This window comes from Phyllostomus hastatus, unplaced genomic scaffold (genome assembly GCF_019186645.2).
Source record: "Phyllostomus hastatus isolate PE091 unplaced genomic scaffold, TTU_PhHast_1.1 phas_contig_41, whole genome shotgun sequence".
Taxonomy (NCBI): Eukaryota; Metazoa; Chordata; class Mammalia; order Chiroptera; family Phyllostomidae; genus Phyllostomus; species Phyllostomus hastatus.
Genome location: NW_025333876.1, coordinates 7,841,801 through 7,865,464, shown reverse-complemented (window position 1 = coordinate 7,865,464; position 23,664 = coordinate 7,841,801). Strand labels below are relative to the sequence as shown.

Here is a 23,664-nt window from a genome sequence, read left to right as displayed (position 1 = left end):
TTACTCCAAGTGAACACAAGAAAGGTGGAAGACCAAAATAAAATGAATAAATATATTCCAGACATACTAAACAAATGTCTCTGTCAAAAGTTTTGGAGGACTTGATAGCATTTTTTTAAAAGGTAGCATTGATAGCTGAAAAAGTAATTTCAGAAAAAAAATATTCTCTTTCTTGATGGGCTGTGGTGGTAAACAGGAAAACTCAGTAGACATGATCCCAAATCTTGATTGAAACAGGAATGTGGATCAATGATTAAAATAAAATTAAAAAAAAAAAAGAAACAGGAATGTGACTGTCTCTTGATAGCCTTGTGGGGGAAAAGTGGACTAGAAGATAATATATTTTAATACCCAAATAATATTAGATAAGTATCCAGCTCAAACATTTATTGGGCACTTGACATGTGCTGCATACCATGCAGTGTTAAGGTACAAAAATAAAGTAAATTTTCAAGACCTTCATAGCCCAGCCAAGGAACTAGACCCTGCACACTGGCCTAATGCACAGTGGAAAGAGCTGGGTACATGCATCCTATGAGCACCTAGCATCAGGAGCTAGTTCTGATGGAGAAGCTCTGTTGAGGAAACTTCGAGGGATGATGAAAATGTTGCCTTTCGGGGAAGGAACTAAGGAGAAAGCCCCTACTACAGGATGTGTTATGAGCAAGTGATGGGAAAAACGAGAACAAAGACACTGTGGTTAAAAGTACAAATCATATTTAAAATGCTTCAATTTGAGTACTACACAAATTATAGAGGAAGTCAGCAAACTGGAATGTCCAGAGAGGAGTGGCCAGGTCAACATGAGGCCTGAAAACCAGAGAAACATCAGATGAGCAAAGATCACATCAGAGTAGAGGGTGTTGAGAGCAGTTGATAGAAGTGGAACATGATGGTCATCCCCAGATCTTGGAATGTGTCTATGTAGAAAGGGGATGAACTTGTTCTGTGGGTCAGCATTTTGGTCAGGCTCAGCTGCGTAGTTCTGAGGTCTTGCCTGAGTCCACTTGTGCAGCACAGGCCTCATGCTGTCTGGGTTGCTGGCTGCCCACCAACTGTCATCCACATGGTCTCTCATCCTCACCCAGGCTCATCCAGGCCTCTTCACTCATTCAAAGAAGGCAGGAGTGGAAGATGCCAGGCATCCACTGCATGTATTTGTCAAAGCAAATCACTGTTGACCCCATTAAAGGGTTGGAGACAGAGTGGAAAAGGCTGTAAGAAAGGTGGCCATTAAAAGTCTACCACATATTTCAGAAGTGATATGAAAGAGAGGTACAAAGAGGATTTGATGAAAGAAATTCACAGTTTCCATATAAACGTCTTCTATTTGATGTTAAAGGTACTAAAATTTAAAAGCCCAAATCATGAGTCCAAACTTGAATTTCTTATGCACACAATTATTACAGACATCACAGAAACAGTCTGAGGACAGCACTGAAGGCATTATCAGATGTGTGTATTTTATATTTGTGAACACTTTACAGTTTCTCAGTAAGCTATGTTCAGAAGTTAAATAATAGTGTGTAACTTATTTTCCTTCTTTTGGGTACTAACTTAAGCAAGTATGGATATCAGTTCCAAGATCTTTATTTTTCTTTTTGGTCCTAAATTTAATAGCCCTTCTAAATCTGGTTTCATTTGTTTTCCTAAGCCTGCCACTCACAGGTTTTGTTTTGATTTTTCACCGTTTTCAGAGTTGAGTACTTCTTTACCTATACATAATCTTAGTGACTCTTGTTTTCCTCTTTCTTTATGGCTTATATTATCTATTGGTAGTGAATACTCTAATGTTTCCTTTTAAAGCTCTAAGGCATGAGTATCCAATTCACATTGTATTTGAATCTTGTAACCTTCTAGAAAACAAAAACAAATCACAACAAAGAAACTACTGTCCTCCTTGATTGCAAAATTTTACCTGAGACTAAAAGTTAAGTTGCTTAGAACCACTATGGAGCTGTACCACTTGCTGACCCTTTCCTGAAGCATGTCTGATTAGAGCCTACATGGTCCTCTTAACAAGCAGCTCCTGTACAGCAATGGAATTGGGGGTGGGGTGACCTTCCTGAATGATCATTTCTTCAAAAACATGTTCTATCCTCACCCAAATGTTCCATTAGCATTGGCAGCCCCCATAGCATCTTGAATGTTCAGGACAATAGAAGCTCTCCTGGCTAATAAAGACCTAATTAAACAGACCATTTTGATATTCTCAGACTTGAATAGAAGCAATAAATACCATTCCATGTGCTTTAGAAGTGGTAAGGACACACCCCAGCTCTAGCTTTTCTTTATGGTGGTCAGAAGCCTCGTGCATGGGGGAAATTGAAAGAATGAAGATACAACAAAAGGGGAGGAGAGGAAAGACAATCACAATACTTCCACAGAACCTTCACCTCCCAAGCTTCCAACCAAATTCGATTAAAATCACTGAGTTTGTAGGGATAAACTCAGGTACCACCCTTGATTCACAGCTTAATCATTCTTCTGTATACTCTTTTATCCCATAATAGAAAACCATGGAAATACACAAAATACAATGTAACTATATAATTTACTCCCTAACTTTTCATTATGGAAATTTTGAGACATGCAAAAGTAGACAGAATAATACAAGCATTCCCCATGTACCCACGGCCTAGCTTCTATAATTATCAGATGGCGAATCTAATCTCACCAGCTTTGTATTTCATTTCACCAAATGTCCTATCAGTGTTCAAACTTTCCTGATTGCCTCATAAACATATTCCTATGGTGGGCTGGTTTGAATCAAAAGCCAAACAAGGTCTACACATGTATTTGTTTGCCATACCCCTCAAGTCTCATTTATGCTTTTCTCCTATTATTCCCACAAAGTTGGAAACTTCCCCTCCACAAAGGTTTATATTTAGAAAACGTTCACCTATAGATACAAATTGAAAGAATACAATGAATACTTCATCTATAGTCACCAGTTGTTAACATTTTGCCTCTCATATATATTTTTTAATTTTCAATTACAGTTTACAGTTTGTATTAATTTCAAATGTACAACATAGTGGTTAGACAATCGGGTACTTTAGAAAGTGGTATTTCCTGATATTTCCAGTACCCATCTGATACCATGCATAGTTATTAGAATATTATTGACTCTATTCCCTATGTTGTACTTTACATAAAGATGTAAAGTACATCATAGGGAATGTTTTGTAACTACCAATCTGTATTTCTGTCCGTTCACATTTTTCACCCATTCCCCCAGGCCCCTTCCCCTGTGGCAACCTTCTGTTTCCTTCTGTTTGTTCATTTATATTGTTCTTTAGATTCCACATATAAGTGAAATCATATGGTATTTGTTTTTTTCCCAACTAACATTTCATTTAGCATTATATCCTCTAGATCCACCCATGCTGTCACAAATGGTAGATTTCATTCTTTTTATGGCCTAGTAATACTCTATTGTATGTATGTACCACAGCTTTTTTTTAAATCCATTCCCTTATTGATGGGCACTTGGGTTGCTTCCATACCTTGGCTGTTGTAAATAACACTGCAATGAACATAGGGGTGCATATATTCTTTTGAATTAGTGCTTAGGGTTTCTTCAGATATAAACCCAAAAGTGGAATCACTGGGTCAAAAAGCAGTTCTATCCTTAAGTTTTTGAGGAACCTCCATACTGTTTTCCACATTGTCTATACCAATCTGCATTCCCATCATCAGTGCAAAAGAGTTCCCTTTTCTCCATATCCTTGCCAACACTTGTTTGTTGATTTATTGATGATGGCCATTGTAACAGGTATGAGGTGATATCTCGCTGTGGTTTTAATTTGCATTTCTCTGACAATTAGTGATGTTGAGCATCTTTTCATATGTCTATTGGCCATCAGGATATTTTCTTTAGAGAAGTGTCTATTAGGGTCCTTTGCCCATTTTTTAAATTGGATTGTTTGGGGAGTTTTTTGTTGTTGTTGTTTTGTTATTGAGTTATATAAGTTCTTTACATATTTTGGAAATTAACCCCTTGTCAAGTATGTTATCCCATTCAGCAAATTATCTCTTCATTTTGTTGATGGTTTCCTTTGCTGTGCAAAAACTTTTTAGTTTAATGTAGTCCCATTTGTTTTTCTTTTGTTTCCCTTTCCCAAAGAGATATATCAAAAAAAAAATATTACTAAAATAAATAGGTCTGTGATTTTACTGCCTATGTTTTTTTCTTGGAGTTTTAAGGTGGTGAGTCTTACATTTAAGACTTTAATCCATTTTGAGTTTATTCTTGTATATGGTATAAGATGGTGGTCTAGTTTCTTTTTCTTTTTTTTTTTTTTTGCATGTACCTGTCTAATTTTTCCAGCACCATTTGTTGAATAGACTGTCTTTACCTCATTGTATATATTTGCCTCCTTTGTCAAATATTAATGGACCATATATGCATGGGTTTATTACTAGGCTCTCTATTCTGTTCCATTGATCTATGCTTCTGTTTTTAGGCCAGTACCATGCTGTTTTGACTACTATGGTCTTGTAGTAGAGTTGGATATCAGGTAGCATGACTCCTCTGACTTTGTTCTTCTTTTAAAGATTGCTGTGACTATTGAGGGTCTTTTGTGGTTCCATATAAATTTTTGGATTATTCTAGTTCTCACATATGTATTTTTTAATTGTATTCTATGGATTATGCTATTACAGTTGTCCTGATTTTTCTCCCTGTGCCTCCCTCCACCCAGCGTCTCCTACTCCCTCAGGCAATCCCCCCACCATTGTTCATGTCCATGGGTCATGCGTTTAAGTTCTTCGGCTACTCCATTTCCTGTATTGTATTTTACATCCCCGTGGCTCTTCTGTAACTACCTATTTGTACTTCTTAATCCCCTCACTTCTTCACCCATTCTTCCCCATACCCCTCCCATCTGGGAACCTTCTGGGAACTAACTTCTCTTTCAAGAGTCTCTCTTTAACCTTTGGCCTTTAAGGTAATTAATTATTAAAGATGTGTTTTGGAGTGGGCCTCTTTTCATCCATCATATTCAGGACTCTGCACTTCCTTGGACTTGCATGTCTATTTCCTTCACCAAATTAGGGAAGTTTCCTTTTCACTATTTTTTCAGATGGATTTCCAATTTCTTGCTCTTTCTCTTTTCCTTCTGGTGCCTAAGAGGCGAATGTTGGACCTCTTAAAGTTGTCCCAGAGGCTGTTCATACTATCCTCATTTAGGGGAATTCTTTTTTCTTCTTGGTCCAATTGGTTGTTTTTTGCTTCCTTATGTTCCAAATGACTGATTTGATTCTCAGTTTCATCCATTTTACTGTTGCTTCCCTGTGAATTGTTCTTTATTTCTATTACTGTATCCTTCATTTCTGACTGAGTCTTTTTATGCTGCCGAGGTCCTCACTAAGTTCCTTGAATATCCTTATAATCAATGTTTTGAACTCTGCATCTGATAAATTGTTTATATGCATTTCATTTAGCTCTTTTTCTGGAGTTTTGATCTGTTCTTTCATTCCATGTTTCTTTGTCTCCTCATTTTGGCAGCCTCCCCGTGTTTCTATGTATTAGGTAGAGGTGCTTTGGCTTCATACTTGGTAGTGTGGCCTAATGTAGTTGGTGTCCTGTAGTGTTTAATGGCACGGCCTCCCCTATAACCCAAGCTGGGTACTCAAGGTGCACCCTTTGTGTGGGCTGAGTACACCCTCCTCTTATAGTTAGCCTTGGTTGCTTTTGGCAGATGGATGGGAGGAATTTACCCAGGCCAGTCAGCTGCAAGGACTGGCTGTGACCACTGACCACCAACCTCCACCCTCCATAGAAAATCAGCTGTGCAGGGGCAGGGTGTTGGTGCTCCAAAGTGGTCTGTAGCTGTCCACTGGGTTCTTCCCCAGTTTCCCGGGTGGTACAGGCCAAGGTCAGCCCCCACTTGTGTTTTGCATGGGGTACCCTGCCTGAGCTGTAAAGCAATCTAATATGGCTGCTACTTGTGCTGGGCTTGGAGATTCCCAAGTGAAGCCAAACTGTGAGTCTAATCTGGCTGCCACTAGGGCTCACTGAAGCCAGCTGTTGTTTGATAGGATTTAGGAGCCAAGACCAACCATTCTTATGAAAAAGCAGCTTGGGTGGGCTGATAATTTGGGTGGGGTAGAGCCTCTGTGGATCTCCAAGGGGGTCACACAGTGTTAGCCAGGTTGATGGAGTCTCAAATATGAGACTCCAGTCCTGGAGGTGGGGGGAGGGTTCAGCAAAGGAACAATGACCTCTGCTCACCCCAATGCCAGACACTTCAGTCTCTCCCTGTATACCACTGGTGCCATTCAAGCTGCCACTCCAGTGCTGAAGCTCAAAAGGAGCAAGTCTTGAGTAGGTGAGTCAGTGTGTGGGTTCCCCAGGAGGAAATGCTTGTGGCTCCAGCAGCCTTCTCTACTCAATCCCCACTGGTTTTTGCAGCCAGAAGTTCTGGGGACTTATCTTCCTGGCAGTGGAATCCTGAGCTGGGGGGTCTGGTGTGGGCCTGGGACTCTCGCTCCCACGATATCCCTCTCAAATTTTTATTCACATGGGTGTAGGGCCAGCCAATTCCATGTCTGCACCCCTACTAACAGTCTGGATGGATGTGGTTTCTTTAATTCTATAGTTGTCACACTTCCTTTCAACTCTATTTCTGGTGTTCCTGAGTGATGGTTGTTCTATATTTTACTTGTAATTTTGATGTGGTTGTGTGAAGAGTTGAGCCATGTCTGCCTACATTGCCATCTTGACCAGAAGTATCTCACATCAAAATACATATCAAAAATGTGTATTTTTGATGAACCATTTGAACATCATGACATTTTGTTCCTAAATTCTTTGTCAGGTGTCTCCTATGAATAAGACCATTCTCCTACATAACTACAATAACATTTTCACATCTAAAAAATTAACATTAAATTGTAATAGCTGATGTTAGTAAATTTTAAAATTTATATCTTTTTAAATTTCCTCAGTGGTGCCAGTAATATTGGTCATAGGTTCAAGTACTGCACTTAGCTCTTACATCTCTTCAGGATCTTTTAATCTTGCACTATCCTCATGCCCTCTTTGGTTCTGCTTTTTAAAGAGTCCAGGTCAGTTGACTTGAGCATGCCTCACATTGTGGGTATCTCTGGTTGTTTCCTCATGATTAGATCCAGGTTAAACATTTTGGAAGGAAAGTACAGAGGTGATATTTGTGTAGTTCTGATTGCACATAACAACAATGTGTGCTAAGTTTGATCACTTGGCTGGAAAGTGGTGTCAGCCACCTCTCTTCATTTGTGATATTATGTAATGGGGGGGGGTGCCAAACTGTAAAACCCCAACCGTTCCGTTAATGATCTTTACCTTATTGCTAATGAATGTCTGGCAGTTGATTGCATTGGGAGTGCAGAATATTGATTTTCTCATTATGTAATTTACTAGGTGGCATTGTCTTATAAAGAACTTTCCCTTCCCTTTTAATAATCCTTTCCAGTTATTCTTTATGATGCTCAAGTTGTCCCAAATATGGCCAGTGGGTATCTCCTCAAGCTATCTCCTGTGTCTTTGTCTAAACAAACATTAAAAATACTGATTTTCCTGCCCTGGCCAGTGTGGCTCACTTAGTTGGAGCACTGTCCCATAAACTGAAAGGTTGCAGGTTCAATTCCGGGTCAGGGCACAGGCCTAAGTTGTGGGTTTGGTCCCCAGTTGGGGCATGTATAAGAGGCAACCGATTGATGTTTCTCTCTTACATCAATGTTTCCCCCTTCCCTTCTGCTCTCTCTAAAATCAAGTCATGTCATGTCTTTGGGTGAGGAGATATATATGCGCGCGTGCACGCACACATGTACATATATACATATATATTGTTTTTCTTTTCTAATTAGCAAAGAAATACACATCCACTACAGAATAGTTTGAAACTGAAAACCACAGAAAAGAGGCTCCTATATTCCCTGATCTAAAAATAATTAAAATTTTGATTTTTCTCTCCAGGAGATAATTGATTGATTGATTGATTGATTGACTGGGAGATAAGTAGATATAATTCTTTTTCATGTGACGTTTTGTTTTATAAAAACAAACAGAGTATACCAACTTTCACCAATGTTATTTCCATAGTAATTATTTCCAACTTCATGAAATATTACTCTATGACATTATTTTTAATGTTTATGACATAGGTATCCCTATGGATATACCATAATTTATTTAATCAGTGCTTGATGGTTAGGTATTTAATATGTCCCCAACTTCTTTGATTATCAGTAAGGCTGTATGCTGGTCATTTCAAGATACTCTTTTGTGAATTGCATTTCTGTGTCCTTGTCTGATTGTTAATAAAACCTCCTTATTGGGAGATGTATGTCTTTCTTAGTAAATATGTAAATTTCTTGAGTACATCAATTACTTTATAATTGTTTATAACAAAACTCTAACATAAGAGTCTAAATTTTTGGAAATTTTTCTAGTCACATATATCTCTTTTTTGTATTCTATTTTCTGCCCTTCTTAATACATTTACAACAATTTCTCCCTTCCCAAGTTTATGTAAATATTCATCTGTGTTCTAACACATTGTATTCCCCAATCCATTCAAAATTTTATTCTGGCATGTGACATTGGCTAAGGATTTAACTTGATTTTTTTCCCACATGGCAACCTGGTAATCCCCAAACCACTGAATGAATAATTAATTAATTAACTCCCCATTGTTTTAAAATAATTTTATTCTATACTAAATAACAAATAATTAGGCCTGTCATTGACTTTTATATTTTGTTCCTCTAAGCTTCATGTGTAAGTTCTTCTTCATTATCCTCTTTTCCAATATTTTCTTGATTATACTGAATATCAGCACATCATTCCTTTATAAAACTTAAACTTTTATTTTCCTATTTTCTTGTAGAGATATATCTGAACAATATCAAATAAAAATATATCTCCTTCTTGATGTTTTGATCCTTCTCAGGGTAAAGTTGATTCTTCCAATAAATTTTCTTTTTTTTCCCCAAAAGTTAGTTCTAAGTACTAACCAAAGTACTGGACATATGTTAACTGTCTTTAATCTTTATTAACAACTTTATAAAGTAAATGTTTTCTAGTTATTAGGTAAACAAACTAAGGCTTCAAGACAGTAAATAACTCATCCAGGTTTACAAAGCTTTGGCATGGTGCTTCGGCATAATTTCATCTGATGTCTGTACAAAGGGCACATGGGTGTTATGTACTTTGTGAGCACGTGGGTCTGAGAATTCCTCTCTGTTGTCTTCCATTAGTAATTTGTCTCAATGAGAATTACTGGATTACAATTCTTTCCATAGATGTTTATAGTTCAAATTTGTTTCAGTGAAAAGTGGGCTCAATTGCACTTAACAGAAAACTCAGATCACAGTGGCTTTTTAAATATATATATGTAGAGAAAGGGATCCAGAAGTAGAATCCAGAGCTGGTATCGCATGGGCCTCGGTGTCCACCATCTTTCTTTTTGCTTTAATCTTCCTCCATGTAAACACTAAATGTGTGTTTCTTAGCAGGCAGCTCCCATTCCTTCTCCTGTATCTCCAAGTGGGCACAGGGTGCCACTGCAGGTACAGCTCTCATCCATATTCTATACAGCAGGAAGAAGCAAGGGGCCGGGAAACAGGTTCAAAGTTGGCACATTGCCGCACCTAACAAAAAGGAACTAAGGAAGTAGGGGTAGTTAGTTAACAGCTTTTACAACAGTCTTATCAGGATATGTCTAGGTATTTAATTTATTTCTTAACACTTTTGTTTAGGACTTTACTCAGAAGTATGTCCTATTATATCTGCAATTGTTGCTTTGGGTATATTTTTTTCTGGTTTTATTTGGTTATATTTATTCTCACCCTTGTCTTCTATGTGACTTTAATTTTCTGTGTTGTAATTTTGCTCATTTCTATCTCTAATGGATTTCAAAATTCCAATATTTACATTAGATTCTTTTTAAAAAATGTATCTCATTTAGCTCCTTTCACATTTTTCTGCTTCTTGGCCAATTCCCTTTACATTTCAGACTCATTGTTTTTTATCTCTTGTATCAGAGAGGAATTTTGAGAAAAAATAATAGAAATGCGAAAGAAATACTGTAGCAAACAGCTGTATACCCATCACCAGGAACTGATAATTGGTTACATTTTCTCATATTTGTTTTGTTGGCTTAAAATTCAACCAACCTCCACCCTAACTCTGGCAATCCCAAACACCCTTACTGTCCTTCTCTTTTCTCTTCTCCCTTTTCCACAGCACTTATCAATTCCTGAAATAACACAATTTCATTATATTTTTACATCCCTACCTCTGGCATATAAGGTCCCTGAGGGCAAGATCTTTGTCTTTTTTTGTTCACTGGTGATTTCAAAGTACCTAGAACACTAACTGGAATACAGTAGATACTCAATAAATATTTCTTTTTCTTTTTTCTTTTGAATATATCATCTTTATTAAACTTTTCCATTACCATTTTGTCCCGTTACATCCCCCTACCCCAAGCAATCACCACACTGTTGTCCATGTCCATGAGTCTTTTTTCATTTTTGCTCAATCCCTCCACCCTCTAATCTCCCCCCACCAGCTATCATTTGTTCTCCATCTATGAGTGTGTAAATATTTTTTGAATGAATAAATAAAGGAAAATTATATTTTTAAATCATGTAGACTTATGGACTTAGTCCATTGCTTTTAAGTGCTATGTTACATTATCAGCAAAATAATAAACATAGCTAATGTTCATTAAGTGCTTATTATGTTCTAAGCACTATTCTGGCTTTATGCTTCTCATATAATGCTCCAATATACCTGTAATATAAGTACTGCTAGTAACTCAAAGGTCACAAATGAGAAATTAAGACCAGTGGTGGACACAAAATCAATGAACAGATATCAGTTGCATTTCTACACCCCAACAACAAAACATCTGAAAAAGAAATAAGGAAAATAATTCTATTCACAATAGTATCAAAAACAATAAAAACACTTAGGAATAAATGTAACCAAAGAGGTGAAAGATCTGTACACTGAAAACAAGAAGTCTATGATGAAGGAAACTGCAGAGACACACACGAATGAAAAGCTATTTCATGTTCATGAATCAGAAGAATTAGTATTGCTAAGATGTCCATACTACCCAAAGTCATCTACAAATTCAGTGCAATCCCTATCAAAATTCCAAGGCATTTTTCACATATATAGTACCAAAAAATCCTAAAATTTATATGACCCTACAAAAGACCTCAAACTACACAAAGCAATCTGAGAATAACAAAAGCTGGAGGCATCATACTTCCTGATTTCAGACTATACTGCAAGGCTACAGTAATCAAAATACTATGGTACTAGCATAAAAACAGACACATAGATCAATTGAACAGAACTCTAAGCCCCAGAAATAAACCCTCACATATAGTCAACTAATATTTGACCAGCAAAACAAGAATATTTAATAGAGAAAAGATAGTCTCTTTAATAAATGGTGTTGGGAAAACTGATAACCACATGCACTATAAAAATAGAGCCCTATCTTATACAACTCACAAAAATTAACTTGAAAATAGATGAAAGACATAAACATAAGTCCTGAAACCATAAAACTCCTATAAGAAAATATAGGGAAAAACTCCTTGACATTGGTCTAGGCTACATTTTTTTTTGATATGACACCAAAAACATACACGACAAAAGGAAAGATTAACAAGTGGGGTTATATCAAACTAAGTCTTCTGCACAGCAAAAGAAACCAATAAAATGAAAAGACTGCCTACAAATCATATATATATATATATATATAGGGGGCTAATATACAACAAGAACTCATACAACTCAATAGCATAGATAAATCTGATTTTAAAATGGACAGAGGGTCTGAATAGACATTTTACCAAAGAAGACATACAAATGGCCAGCAGGTACATGAACAACAACAAAAAGTTCAGCATCATCAGGGAAATGCAAATCAAAAACAACAATCACTTAACACCTGTTAAAATGGCTGTCATCAAAAAGACAAGAGATACTTCAGTGTTTGTTGGCCAGGATGTGGAGAAAAAGGAACCCTTGTGAACTGTTGGTGTGAATGAATGTAAATTGATGTAGCCACTATGGAAAACAAGGTGGAGTTTTCGCAAAACATTAAGAATTGAACTACCATATGGTCTGGCAATTTCACTCCTGGATATTTGCCCAAAAGAAATGAAAACAGAGTCTAGTGGAGCTATCATCTCTCTGTTGCTCACTGCAGCATTATTCACAATAGCTAAGATATGGAAACAAGGTAAGGGTCCATAAACAGATGAGTTGATAAAGATGTGGTACATATATATATATATGATGAAATATTATTCAGCCATGGGAAAGAGGGAAGTCCTGCTACCTGCAACAACATGGATGAACCTTGAGAGCATTATGCTAAGTGAAATAAATCAAATACTGTATGACCTAATATGTAGAATTTAAAAAAGTCAAACTCACAGAGTTGAGTGGTAGTTACCAGGTGAAGGGGGGTGGAGGAAATGGGGAGATATTGGTCAAAGGATATCAATTTCCAGTTATATGACGAATAAGTTCTGGAGATCTAATGTGCAGCATGGTGAGTGTAGTTAACACAGTATTATATACTTGAAAGTTGCTAAGAATGTTGATATTAAATGCTCTCACCATGAAAAAACAAATGGTAATTATGTGACATAATAGAGGTATTAAGCTATGTTGGTAAACATTTTTGCAATACACAAGTGAATCAAATCAACACATCGAACACCATGAACTTGAACGAGGTAATATGTTATTTATATCAATAAAGTGGGATGAGAGGAGAGACCAGTGAGTGGCAGAGCTGGATTAAAACCTAGGCTCCTGGTCCCAGAGCTATGAACTAAACCACTGTGCTTGGGTGCTATAAAATAAACAAACCACATTTATTTATTCTTTTCTGTGGTGACATTTAGTTTGTCTGCAGTTTTGCCTATCATGAACAAGTTTCAGTGAACATGATGTTCAGTGATTTATCTCCTCCTGCATGTGTGGAATGTTTCCTGAGGGTACATATAATTCAATTGGACCAGCTATGGAAACCTTTTTGCTGTTGTTCATATTTTGAGAGAACAGAGCAGAGCAAATGCTGTTTAAACTTTTCTTCTTTCCTTCAGAAATTTTTTTCTTGGACAGAATATGTGTTCATGAGTTCATGTGTCTTTTGTTCCCTGATCTATTTGGAGCATCTAGAAGAATGTCAGGCACGTGAGAGAAACTCAATATTTAGTCAATGTATGAATAGTTCCATGAATGGTTCTTGAATGTTAGGCTCTGCTGCCTTAATGATGCAAATGCTTTTTACAGGGTCCCAAACTGTGTGAAGAAATTTTCTATTTAATCACTCTTACGCATTGATAATTTTAACCAAACTTTGGATGTACCCCAAAAGGAGACTGTGAGAAAGGATGCTTCTTGGACCCCAGCACTTCCTCTGAATATTATTAGAACTCCCCTCGAGGACTTTAAACTGAGAGGTATAAAATAGCTGCCTGAGGAGCAGGGGAGAGAACCCCCCTGTTTATAACTTGGGACTGTTTCCTCTAAGGCCTGGTGTGGCCTGAGCTTCTTGGTGCTGCCAACTAACATGCCAAGGCTGACCCCTTGCAGAGATGGACCTCAACTATCTCCAGCACTATGGATTCCTAAGCCACAGTGGCTAAGGGAACTCCAGCGAACAGTTTCCCAGTCTGTCCTACTGCATGCTCTTCTCTAACCCCTCATGCCTTTACAGTAGGCCTGTTGATCAGATATAATCCAGACTCCCAGATGGCCTTCGTGAGCACTGTGTAGCAGAAATTCCTTTTAGAGTCTTGTATGTAAACAACAACCTTCCACAGAATCTAGCAATGAGACAGACTGCCCACATTTATGTTCTATTGGTCACTTCAACCATGCTCAAACAGAGGAATTAGAAGCACACCTACCTCAGTATTAACCCGTGTGTAGCTGTGTTTCCCAGAATGTCTTAAGTCAACTATAGACAACAGAACAGTGGCCATGCAGTAATACTGTCACTGTGGGCTCTTTTTGACCGCTGCTTAAATGGGAGCTGCATCTTTGATACTTTTAAATCCCTTTTTAGTACCACTGTTGGGTGAATGAGATAACACATCTCATGAGGCTTTCTAGTAAAAGAAACAGATAATCAACAAGTAAGTATATGTCAGGTGGTACTAATGCAAGGAAGAAGAGGAAGTCAAAGCACCGGACAGTGTAGGAGGCACTGCGTCAGAGACAGGGAAAGCCCCTCAGATCCTTGTCTTTGTAATTTCCTTAAAAAATGTGGGGAGAGCGCATTGACATACCTTAGTTGTACAATATTACTTCAGTAGGACGCCCAAATAACTGTGAAAAGAGGATGTGAAAAGAGGTATGTATGTTCGTGAACATCCCTGGTGAGGTACGGCCACTGTGTGTTTTACAAAATCTCGAGTGTTGGAACCACAGGTGTGATTCTCTGATCTTAAGGTCCTTATCTATAAAATAAAAATAACTATCTTAGGGCTGTTGTAAAGATCCAGTCAGTCAGCCTATATAAAGTGCCAGGCATACAGTTGACACTCAGTAAACGTGGGCTGTCTTTTCTTTCTCCATTTTCCCTTCCCCTCTTCTGGGCTCTTACCTTGATTAAAAAAACAAGCCATATATATGATGTGATAGAGATTCTTATGAAGAAACCTTTAGACATTAGACTAGTTTTCCTTTATCATATTACATAAATGCTTATTTTAAAGTCTGTATCTTGCTCTGACCCATGTGGCTCAGTTGCATGTTATCCCACAAAGTGAAAGGTTGCCAGTTCAATTCCTGGTCGGGGCACATACCTGGGCTATAGGTTCCGTCCCTGGTTAGGGCACATGTAAGAGGCAGCTGATCAACTTTTCCTTCTCACATCCATGTGTCTTTCCCTCTCTCTCTCTCCATTCCCCTCTCTCTAAAAATAAATTTTAAAAAATCTAAATCTCATCTCCTTCCATTGCTGCCAGTGATACGACATTAATGAAAATTAATCCCCTGGTAATTTCTTTTATATCAGAAGAAACATCACAATAGTGACAGGTAATAAAATGTGGCTTCCTTACTCTGAAGTTAAAATCCAGGTAAACTTAGCCCTCTTACTAGGGTCTTTGAGTGTGTTTTCATTACAGAACAGCTCCAAATAACCTCACCACTCTCACCAATCACTCACATTCACCTCTCCTTTGCTGAGGAAGAAAAGGCTCTGGACTCGAAATCAGGAGAATTTGTCCTCATGATTTGATCAACATGCTTAACCTTTCAGGGCTTATAGTGTTGGGTGTGGACCAGATGGACTCTACGAGAACATCATGTACATCCCCTGAGGTTTTTCTATGGAAACATTCTTCCCCTTTCATTTCTTCCTCTATTTCCACTGCTTCTCTCATCAACAAGCCAGTCCTGCAATATTATATTGCTCCAGTTCAACGGCCCCAGGACTGTGGTATTGGCGAGTCTTCTGTATAGCTGGACAGCCTTTCCAATGAGTGATGATAAAGACACACTGTGCTGTGTTCCTACTTTCTGTTAAACACACGCGGCACTGACAGTCCTCATTCTCCCACCTTGTAAAGAGAGGCATTGCAGGGACTTTGAGCAGTGGGGAGGGAGATTTAGGACCCACTTTAGGAAAATCATTAAAAACATAAAAAGTCAGCCCTGGCTGGTGTAGCTCAGTGTATTGAGCGCTGGCCTGTGAACCAAAGGGTCTCCAGTTCAATTCCCACTCAGGTTACATGCCTGGGTTGTGGGCCAGGTCCCCCAGTAGCGGATGAGCAAAAGGTAACCACACATTGATGTTTTTCTTCTTCTCTTTCTCCCTCCCCCCGCAAAAAAAAAACAAAACTTTTTTTAATGGGCTTAGAAGATAAATTTAGAAAAAAAATAAGTCAGTAGTTTCTCCCAGTAGACTTAAGTGACTAAAAATTTAAGATGTCACACGCCTGATACTCTATTTTCACATATACAGGCTTGGCATACCACACATGTCCTATTTTGGCTTTGTCTTCATTTCTCTTCATTTCTGAAAGCCCTGGCCTCATCCATAAAACCACCATAGGCCAGGCCTGGGGGCTGGGAGCATTGCTGAGCATCATAGCCTTCAGAGTCTAATGACTCTGTTTAGCTGACCTCGCTGATCTCCTTCTCTCACCGCTTCTCACATTTAACTACTGCTTTGTAAAGTATACCATTGCCCATGTCTCTGTCTTGTCACTCCACCACACCAGGAAAGCATCCTTTCACTTCCTTGGAGAGCTCTAATGCCAAGAAATGAATAGGTATTTCTCTTCATGGGAAATTCCATGTTATCCAGAGGTACACGCCAGGAGGAAAGATAGCCATCAGGAGGCATCCTCTAAGTCCTCTGAGCCATGTCGGAAACCATGTGATGGTGCCAAGAACTGCAGCGTTACAGAGGGTGCAAACTGCTGGAGTGTGGGTCCCAGACTTTGCTTTGACTGATATGTAAAGATTCAAAAAACTTTTAAGGAACTGAGATGAGGTTGAAAACTTTTAATTTTTCAAATAAGGCCATTAAAAGAAAAGGGAAGCATACCCTCTACTACTGCCATTTCAATTTATTTCATTTCAAAAGGACAAATGAATGGTATACCCATGCAATGCAATATTATTCAGCCACAAAAAGTAGTGAGGTTCTGACACATGCTGTAACATGGAAGAAACTAGAAACATAAAGCTAAGTGAATTTAGCCAGAAACAAAAGGACAAATATTGTGTGATTCCACTTACACGAGGCAGCTACAGCAGTCAGATACGTAGAGACAGAAGGAAGATCACAGGTTACCAGGGGCTGAAGGCAGCGGGGAGCAGGGAATTATTGCTTAATTGGTACAAAGTTTGTGTTTGGGATGACAAAAAAACTTAAATAAATAAGTGCTGATGGTTGCACAACATCATGTAATTAATGCCACTGAATTGTACCCTTAAAAATAGTTAAAACAACCCAAAAGGGAGACTTTTCACACACATGCACACATACATGCAACACGGGAGTAAACAGACCATCCACAGACGCTTTCACTGAGGTGGGAGGATTGGGGAGGTGCAGATCCTGGGGCATCAGTTCAGCTGTGGAGTCAGAGAGCACTGCATCTGCTGCGTGAAGGGGCCTTGAGATGGGAATCCCATTTTATCAACTCTGTACTCCTTTGCCCAGCTTTTAATGTTCTCCATGATCTGGCCCTGGGTTGACCTAACCAATATATTCACTCATTGAACCATCTGCACCATGCAACCACTCTCCTTACCAGCCCGAGAGACACCCAGCTCCCTCTCAGTTCCTTAGTCCAGTGCTAATCCTTCTCCTCTGTTTCACCAGTCTCCCCATCTTCAGGGCCACCTCCAGAACCTCCTCTACAGGGAGGAAACTACTCTTCCTAATTATTCTGTCTTTCTAATCATCTTCAGTGACAGCCCTGGCCTTGAACACCAACACAATATAAGATGGTCTTCCCATTAAATGTCATCAACCCATAGCTGTGTACTGATCATTGTTTTCTATTCCCTAGTCTTGTATGGGTTCCTTCTCTCAATCTTACTTGATCTATACCTTACTAAACAAATACTAATAGTTGTACAAGCACTTAGTGAATATTATTATTACTGATCAGTAAAAAATAACCAATGGTTGGTATTTAGAAAGCCCACATATTCCACAGTGTTTTCTACACAAGGTTGTGGAATCTGTTTACCATAGTAGTCTCAATCCTTACAATAAACTTACTAATGGAAAAGTAACTTCATTTTAATGGAAAAGAACCTGAGATGCTGAAGAATCAAGTGACCTAGGCTAATTCATATGCTAATAAAAATCAATAAAATATTGAATAATTAACATAAAATTAATAACAATAAGTATTAAAATCAATCTCCTCATGGATTAAAAAAGTTTCCTGCCTTGGCCAGTGTAGCTCAGTTGGTTGGAGCATTGTCCTGTAAACCCGAAGGTAAAGAGGGTTTGATTCCCGGTCAGGGCACATGCCTAGGTTGTGGGTTGGATCCCTACTTATGAGAGGCAGCCGATCAATGTTTCTCTCCCTCCCTTCCTCTCTAAGCTTGTCCCTGGGTGATGATTTAAAACAACAGTTTCCTAGTATATGTCCAACTGAAAATGAACCTACGAAAGACTTTTTATATAGCAAATGACATTTATTTTGTTATTTAATAAGTGCTTTGTCAACAACCTGGGTCTATCACACCAGGTTATTGAACAAAACTGTTTTCAAGTGTAAAAAGTTATTTTCACCTTCAAAAAGTTAACAAGTGATACATATTTGTTGTAGAAACATGAGAAATAAAGAGGGAAAGTCCATAATCCCACTATTTAAAGTCCACAACTATCAAAAGATGTCTATCTTCCCACACATTTGTCTATGAGGATATGTACACCACTTTCTTTGAACAAAAAATGGGATTTGTGTGTATACATGTGTATGTGTATATATACATGATAGATAGCTTTGTCACAGGTTTTTTAACTTAATGGGGTGTAATATTTGTATGCCACATGAAAGGGAACATACACATCCATGTTCCCATTAATGACTGCCTGACTTATAAGCCAGTCTCCTATCTTTGTATGTTTACATTGGCTCATTTTTTTCTATTATATAAAAAAGGTCTGTGATGAACATTCTTCTGTCTTCGTGTACTTGTCCAATTGTTACCTTCAGGTTGTCCTGGAAGTAGGACTTACAGGTCAATGATAAGAACCCATTTTTACAATGTTTTTAAAATGAAATAGAGGTGATAGAACAGATTTGGGAGGCATGCTTTTTTTTTTTATTGCTGTGAGGTATTTAAAATTTTTTTTAACTACAAAATATTGTTTTTAATGTCACCAAATAATTTAAATAGATGGTTTCCATATTGCAGCCCCTTCAAACTATGAAAACAAATAGGTGAAAAGAATAGAAATCCAACATTGATTTGGAAGACAAGACATATCCTAATTTCAAAAGCATTTTTATTATTTCTTTAATTAAATGAAAGTTAAAAGTTAAACAGAAAAAAAGATGGACCTGCATTTTTATTTTTCTGATTCAATAAATACATGTTCATTATAGAAAATCTGGAAAATATAGAACATACATAGAATATAGAAAATATGAATTTCCCAATATAAAAAATATGAATTTCCCAGAATCCAACCATACGTGAGATAGCCTCACAGTTTTACCATTTTCTACATGTGTATTTTTTCTTAAGAAAAGTCTACTCTACTAAAATTAGTAATTCAGATTATGTACATGTGCATTTTTTAAAACAATTTGGCATTCTCCTTCTCTCCCCCATTGACGCCCTTAAAAGTGGGAAAGGCAGATCCCTGAGGGCTGCAGCCTGTGACATCTACCACCCCACTTCACCCTCATGCATGCATCCCTTCTTACTGAACTGTGGCCTATTTCCTTGCTTGTTTCCCAGATTTCTGTATAAATCACAACCTGCCAAAAGCTGTGCCGAGGTCCCTCGGCTCCCAGAACCGCCAACACCCAGCCTAACAGGACAACTCAGAGCCAGTCTCCTCCCCAGTAACACCTTGAAGATTTACCTCAGCTGGCCAACATCTTAAGCAGTAACTAATACCTCTTAAAATTTATATAGCACTTTAAAGTTTAACAAATTGCCCTGAGGGTGTGGCTCAGAGGGTTGAGTGTCATCACACAAAGTGGAAGGTTGCCTGGTTTGATTACTGGTCAGGACACCTGCCCAAGTTGCGAGTTTGGTCCCTAGTTGGGGGGCATGCAAGAGGTAACCAATAGATGTCTCTCTCACATCAATGTTTCTCTCCCTCCCTTCCCCTCTCTCTAAAAATAAATACATAAAATTTAAAGTTTAACAAGTTCTCTCACATATTTAATCCTTACAACCCTCTGAAGTAGGCAGAGCACATATTCCCACTTAACAGGAAGTAAATGGAAGTGCAGGGGAGTTGAGTGAAGATCACAGTGGCAAAGCTTGAATTTGGAGCCATAAGTGGACTCCAAGGTCAGAGATCTTCACCTAGCAATTATTAACAAACGATCTCTGACAACTAGAATTAAGACAATTAACAGCCAGAAGGATCTTCAATAAGTCATCTAACCTAATCATTTCTAAGTATTCCCATATAAGGAAAATAAGTCCTAGAGAAGCTAAGTGATTGCCCAAAGTCACCAGCTATTTCGTGACAAACAGGATCTAAAGGCACAATCTGCAGACTCCCAGGCCAGTGATCCCTCATCCAGTGTCTTCTGCTTAGCTAAACATTACCCAGGAATTAAAATCCTAAAAGTGTAGAATGTTAGAGCCAGCAGAGAACTTCAAGTCCAACTGAGGCCAAGTCACTCACTTTATAGATAAGGAAGGTGAGGTCCAAATCTCACCATTTCGGATGGTCAAGTCTATGTACCTCCACTCATGGTATGACTTTCCTTTTGAGCAGCTATAAAAACAATGTGGACAAAGACATTCATTTCCTTCTTTGACACTCAGTGTGTGATAGGCCACAGATCAGCAAAGCCGAAGTAAAACTAAACAGGATTTGAATGCAGAAGTTACTCTGTCATTAATAGATGTCACCCCATGACTTACACACAAAATAACCTCCTTCTGCTGGGCTCCCCCACTCTGCACCCTCAACCTCCCCACCCAGACAGAGAGAAACTTACTAAAATAGGTTTCTTAGGAAAGGGTACAAACAGTCTTTGGGAAGTCACCCATCCCTTTGATCTGTGAAAATGTAGCTATATTGTTTTGTTAAAGGCTTCTACTCCACAAATCAGCTGGAAATCCTACATAAAACTGGCAAAACATCCCCAGGGCTGTCACAGTTCCTGACCCTCAAAAGACCCAGACTCTCCTCCCATTCAAATCAGCTCCTGAATGTAAGCTCCCTGATTCTTCTTTTGCCTCAGCTCTCTAAGGCACAGGTGGCAAACACAAGGCCTGCAGGCCGCATACGACCCTCCACCTTGTTTTATCCCACCGGCTCCTTGTTTCTACCTGGTGGCAGTGCCGAGCTCTCGCTTAACTGTTAAGAGTAGTTACATTTATACAGTCCTAAAACTACATTTGCCCCTTTGAAGGCAAGCAGGAGGCTGATGTGGATCCTGTGAAAATGAGTTTGACACCCCTGCTCTAAGGAAATGGAAAACTCTCTGAGGACAAGGGATCACTTCTTCCATTGAAAGCATTCTCCACACCACTGTGCTTGGTAGAGTACCCCAGGGCCCCTACCTTCAAGAAACTTACACTGGGATAAACAGAACCTTGTGCAAAAACCAACGTGGTCACAGAGGTGTAAACAGGAGGCCCCAGAGCCTAGAAGGCAAGCATCTACTGGTGTATGGAGTGGCTGCCAATGCTGTAACAGATCTGAGTCCTAAAGGGCTAGTGGAATCGTGGGGCAGAGGGAGGTGGCCTGCAGACGAGGCAGGCGGCAGCGTTAGCACAGGCAGGGAGGGAACCGGACAAAGATGCTGGAACCTCAGGTGTAAGGTATCCAGTGATGGGATTGAGGCTGGCCTGGTGGGCCTAGCAAAGTGACAGCAGGCCCCCGTAGTAGGAGCTGACCTGGCACTCCGGCCGCCTACGCAATTCGTGGGTGAACTCGTTCGGGCGCCCACCGCGTGGCGCTGTCACCAGGGTCTGCGGGCCGCGCCAACCCCCTCCCTGCGCACCTGAGCGCCTCCGCAGCTGCCCCAGCCACGCAGCTGCCTAACCCTCTAGGTTCCCAGCGCGCCGCCAGCCTCCGCCACCGGCCCTGCCCCACGTCTCTCCGCCAGAGTGAAGACGCCTGTTGACGCTGGTGGCGGTGCCTGCGCACCGGTGGGCGGCCCCCGCGGCTTTCTCTGCAGTAGCCCCCGGGTTTGCCTGGCCACGAACCCTGCGGGCCTCCCGCCCCCAAGCCGGGCGGCGCAGGTCCTTGGCCGCGGCCCTGGGCCCGCGCAGCTGCGGGCAAGGGCTGTGACACCTGGGGCTGGCGCGGGGGCGCAGCGCCAAGACCGTGCTCGGGGAGCGCGGCACGGAACCCACGGCGCGGCCCGGGCTCCACACAGGCGGGCCGGGCCGGGGCCGGGCCGGGGCCGGGGGCGCAGGCCGGGCCGGGGGCATTACCTGGCCAGTGTTGTTTTCCCCGAGCCAGGGAGGCCTCGCAGAAGGTAGAGGTGTTTCCTAAAGCTGTGTCGGCGCGGGGGTGTCCCACGCGGGGGCGGCGGGGCCGGGGGCCGAGGCTGCGGCTGTTGGAGGCTCAGCCTCCCAAAGGATTCGAGAAAACTCTCCTCCATGGGGTGGGGGCTGTAGCAGGGGCCCCGGGTTTCCTGTCCTGAAGTCCCAGCCACGGCCAAAGCTGTTGTTTTTGTGGCGCTCCGGCCATGTGATAGATAGAGGGGCGGGCAATCGCAGCCCAGCCCCTCCTCCCCGCCCGCGGAGCTGCGCTGCGGGGGAGGGGGCGTCCCCACCTGGAAGCTGGAGTGGCCCCGAGACTGACAGCCGGGAAAGGCGGGCCACGCGCCCCGGCTCTACGCACCTCTCCCCATCCCCAGTACCCAGCTCCGCAGGGGAGGACCGCCGAGGACACTGGGATAATGTTTGGCCGCCTGGAAGCCAGGCCCTCCCCCGACCCACAGTCCGGGGGTCTGGACTTTGAAAGTGAGATAATTTTAGTTGACGATTGAAGGACGTAGACAGCGTTTTTGAATAGTAACAATAAAGGCCATTGTGTTCCTCAGTTGCGTACGCCCGTATCTGGCGGCGTCCCAATGGCTCGCACCACTCTCCCAGGCCTGTATCATTTCTTTTCTTTTTTTTATCCTTCTTTATCAGCCTGCCAAAAATATTCTTAGAAAGCCTTGCTGCCTCCTACATAACTTTAAATTTCTTTTTCAGAAAAAGCACCCCTCAACATTCAGACTTACCTGTGCACAGTAACATGAACTAGGTCTCCCGAGAAGGAAGCGCTACTACACAGGGCCGTGTTCTGCTGTCACCGGGAGAGACGTGGCCTGTCTGGGACCCATTTCAGCCCCCAGGGAAGAAGCAGTCTACTGAAACCATTTATGGAAAAGTGTCCACAATTAAATGCTAGTTTGGGAACTGCTGAGCGCCAGTCGCTTGGTCACCATAGTACTCCCCAGTATTGCACACTCGAAACCAATGGAGAGGTCCTGTCTTCCGAACCAAATTTCAAGATGCACAGACTGAAAAGAGACGCTATTAAAAATTAACACCATCCTGGAAAAATCCAAGATTATTGTACAAACATTTTATCTCTGCAAGCTAAGGTATGAAATTTTTGAAAAGAAATTGTGAAGAAAAGCAATATTCTTCGAAAACAAAATCCAGAGTCTTCTAAATAAGCTTTGAAAGGGACTCTCCAAGTAAGGAGAGCTCCGTGGTAAGAAGTTCTCCCCCTTGGGCTTTCTCTTTGGGGCACGGAGATGCTTCCCCTTGAAAATCCCTTCCTAGCATTGGAGGAAGGATGCTTTGATTCTTAGCACTGCTGAGAAACACTGGAATTTCAAAAGCTTCTCTAAATATTAGGGGAAAACCATAAGGAACACAATACACAGGGCAGGGTAAAAGTAGGTTTACAGTTATGAGTACACAAAACAGAGTTTATTCTCATT

General features: G+C 40.5%; 1 protein-coding gene and 1 non-coding gene across 5 annotated transcripts in view; both read right to left on the bottom strand.

The window, feature by feature from the left end:
• Positions 1 to 22,406, bottom strand: part of N4BP2L1 (NEDD4 binding protein 2 like 1) — a 29,164-nt gene extending 6,758 nt beyond the window's left edge. For 3 of the 4 annotated variants that reach the window (XM_045844798.1, XM_045844799.1, XM_045844801.1), the window contains exon 1: positions 22,154 to 22,406. In XM_045844798.1, the coding sequence (XP_045700754.1) occupies positions 22,154 to 22,323 (170 nt within the window). In that variant the 5' untranslated portion in view covers positions 22,324 to 22,406. Of the gene's footprint in view, positions 1 to 19,926; positions 20,290 to 22,153 lie in introns of those variants that run through there. The other variant, XM_045844800.1, reaches the window with a different exon arrangement.
• Positions 13,962 to 14,071, bottom strand: LOC123822801. Its single transcript, XR_006786424.1, has one exon. It is a non-coding gene; the product is annotated as a small nucleolar RNA SNORA16B/SNORA16A family (small nucleolar RNA).
• Positions 22,407 to 23,664: the final 1,258 nt, after the last annotated feature.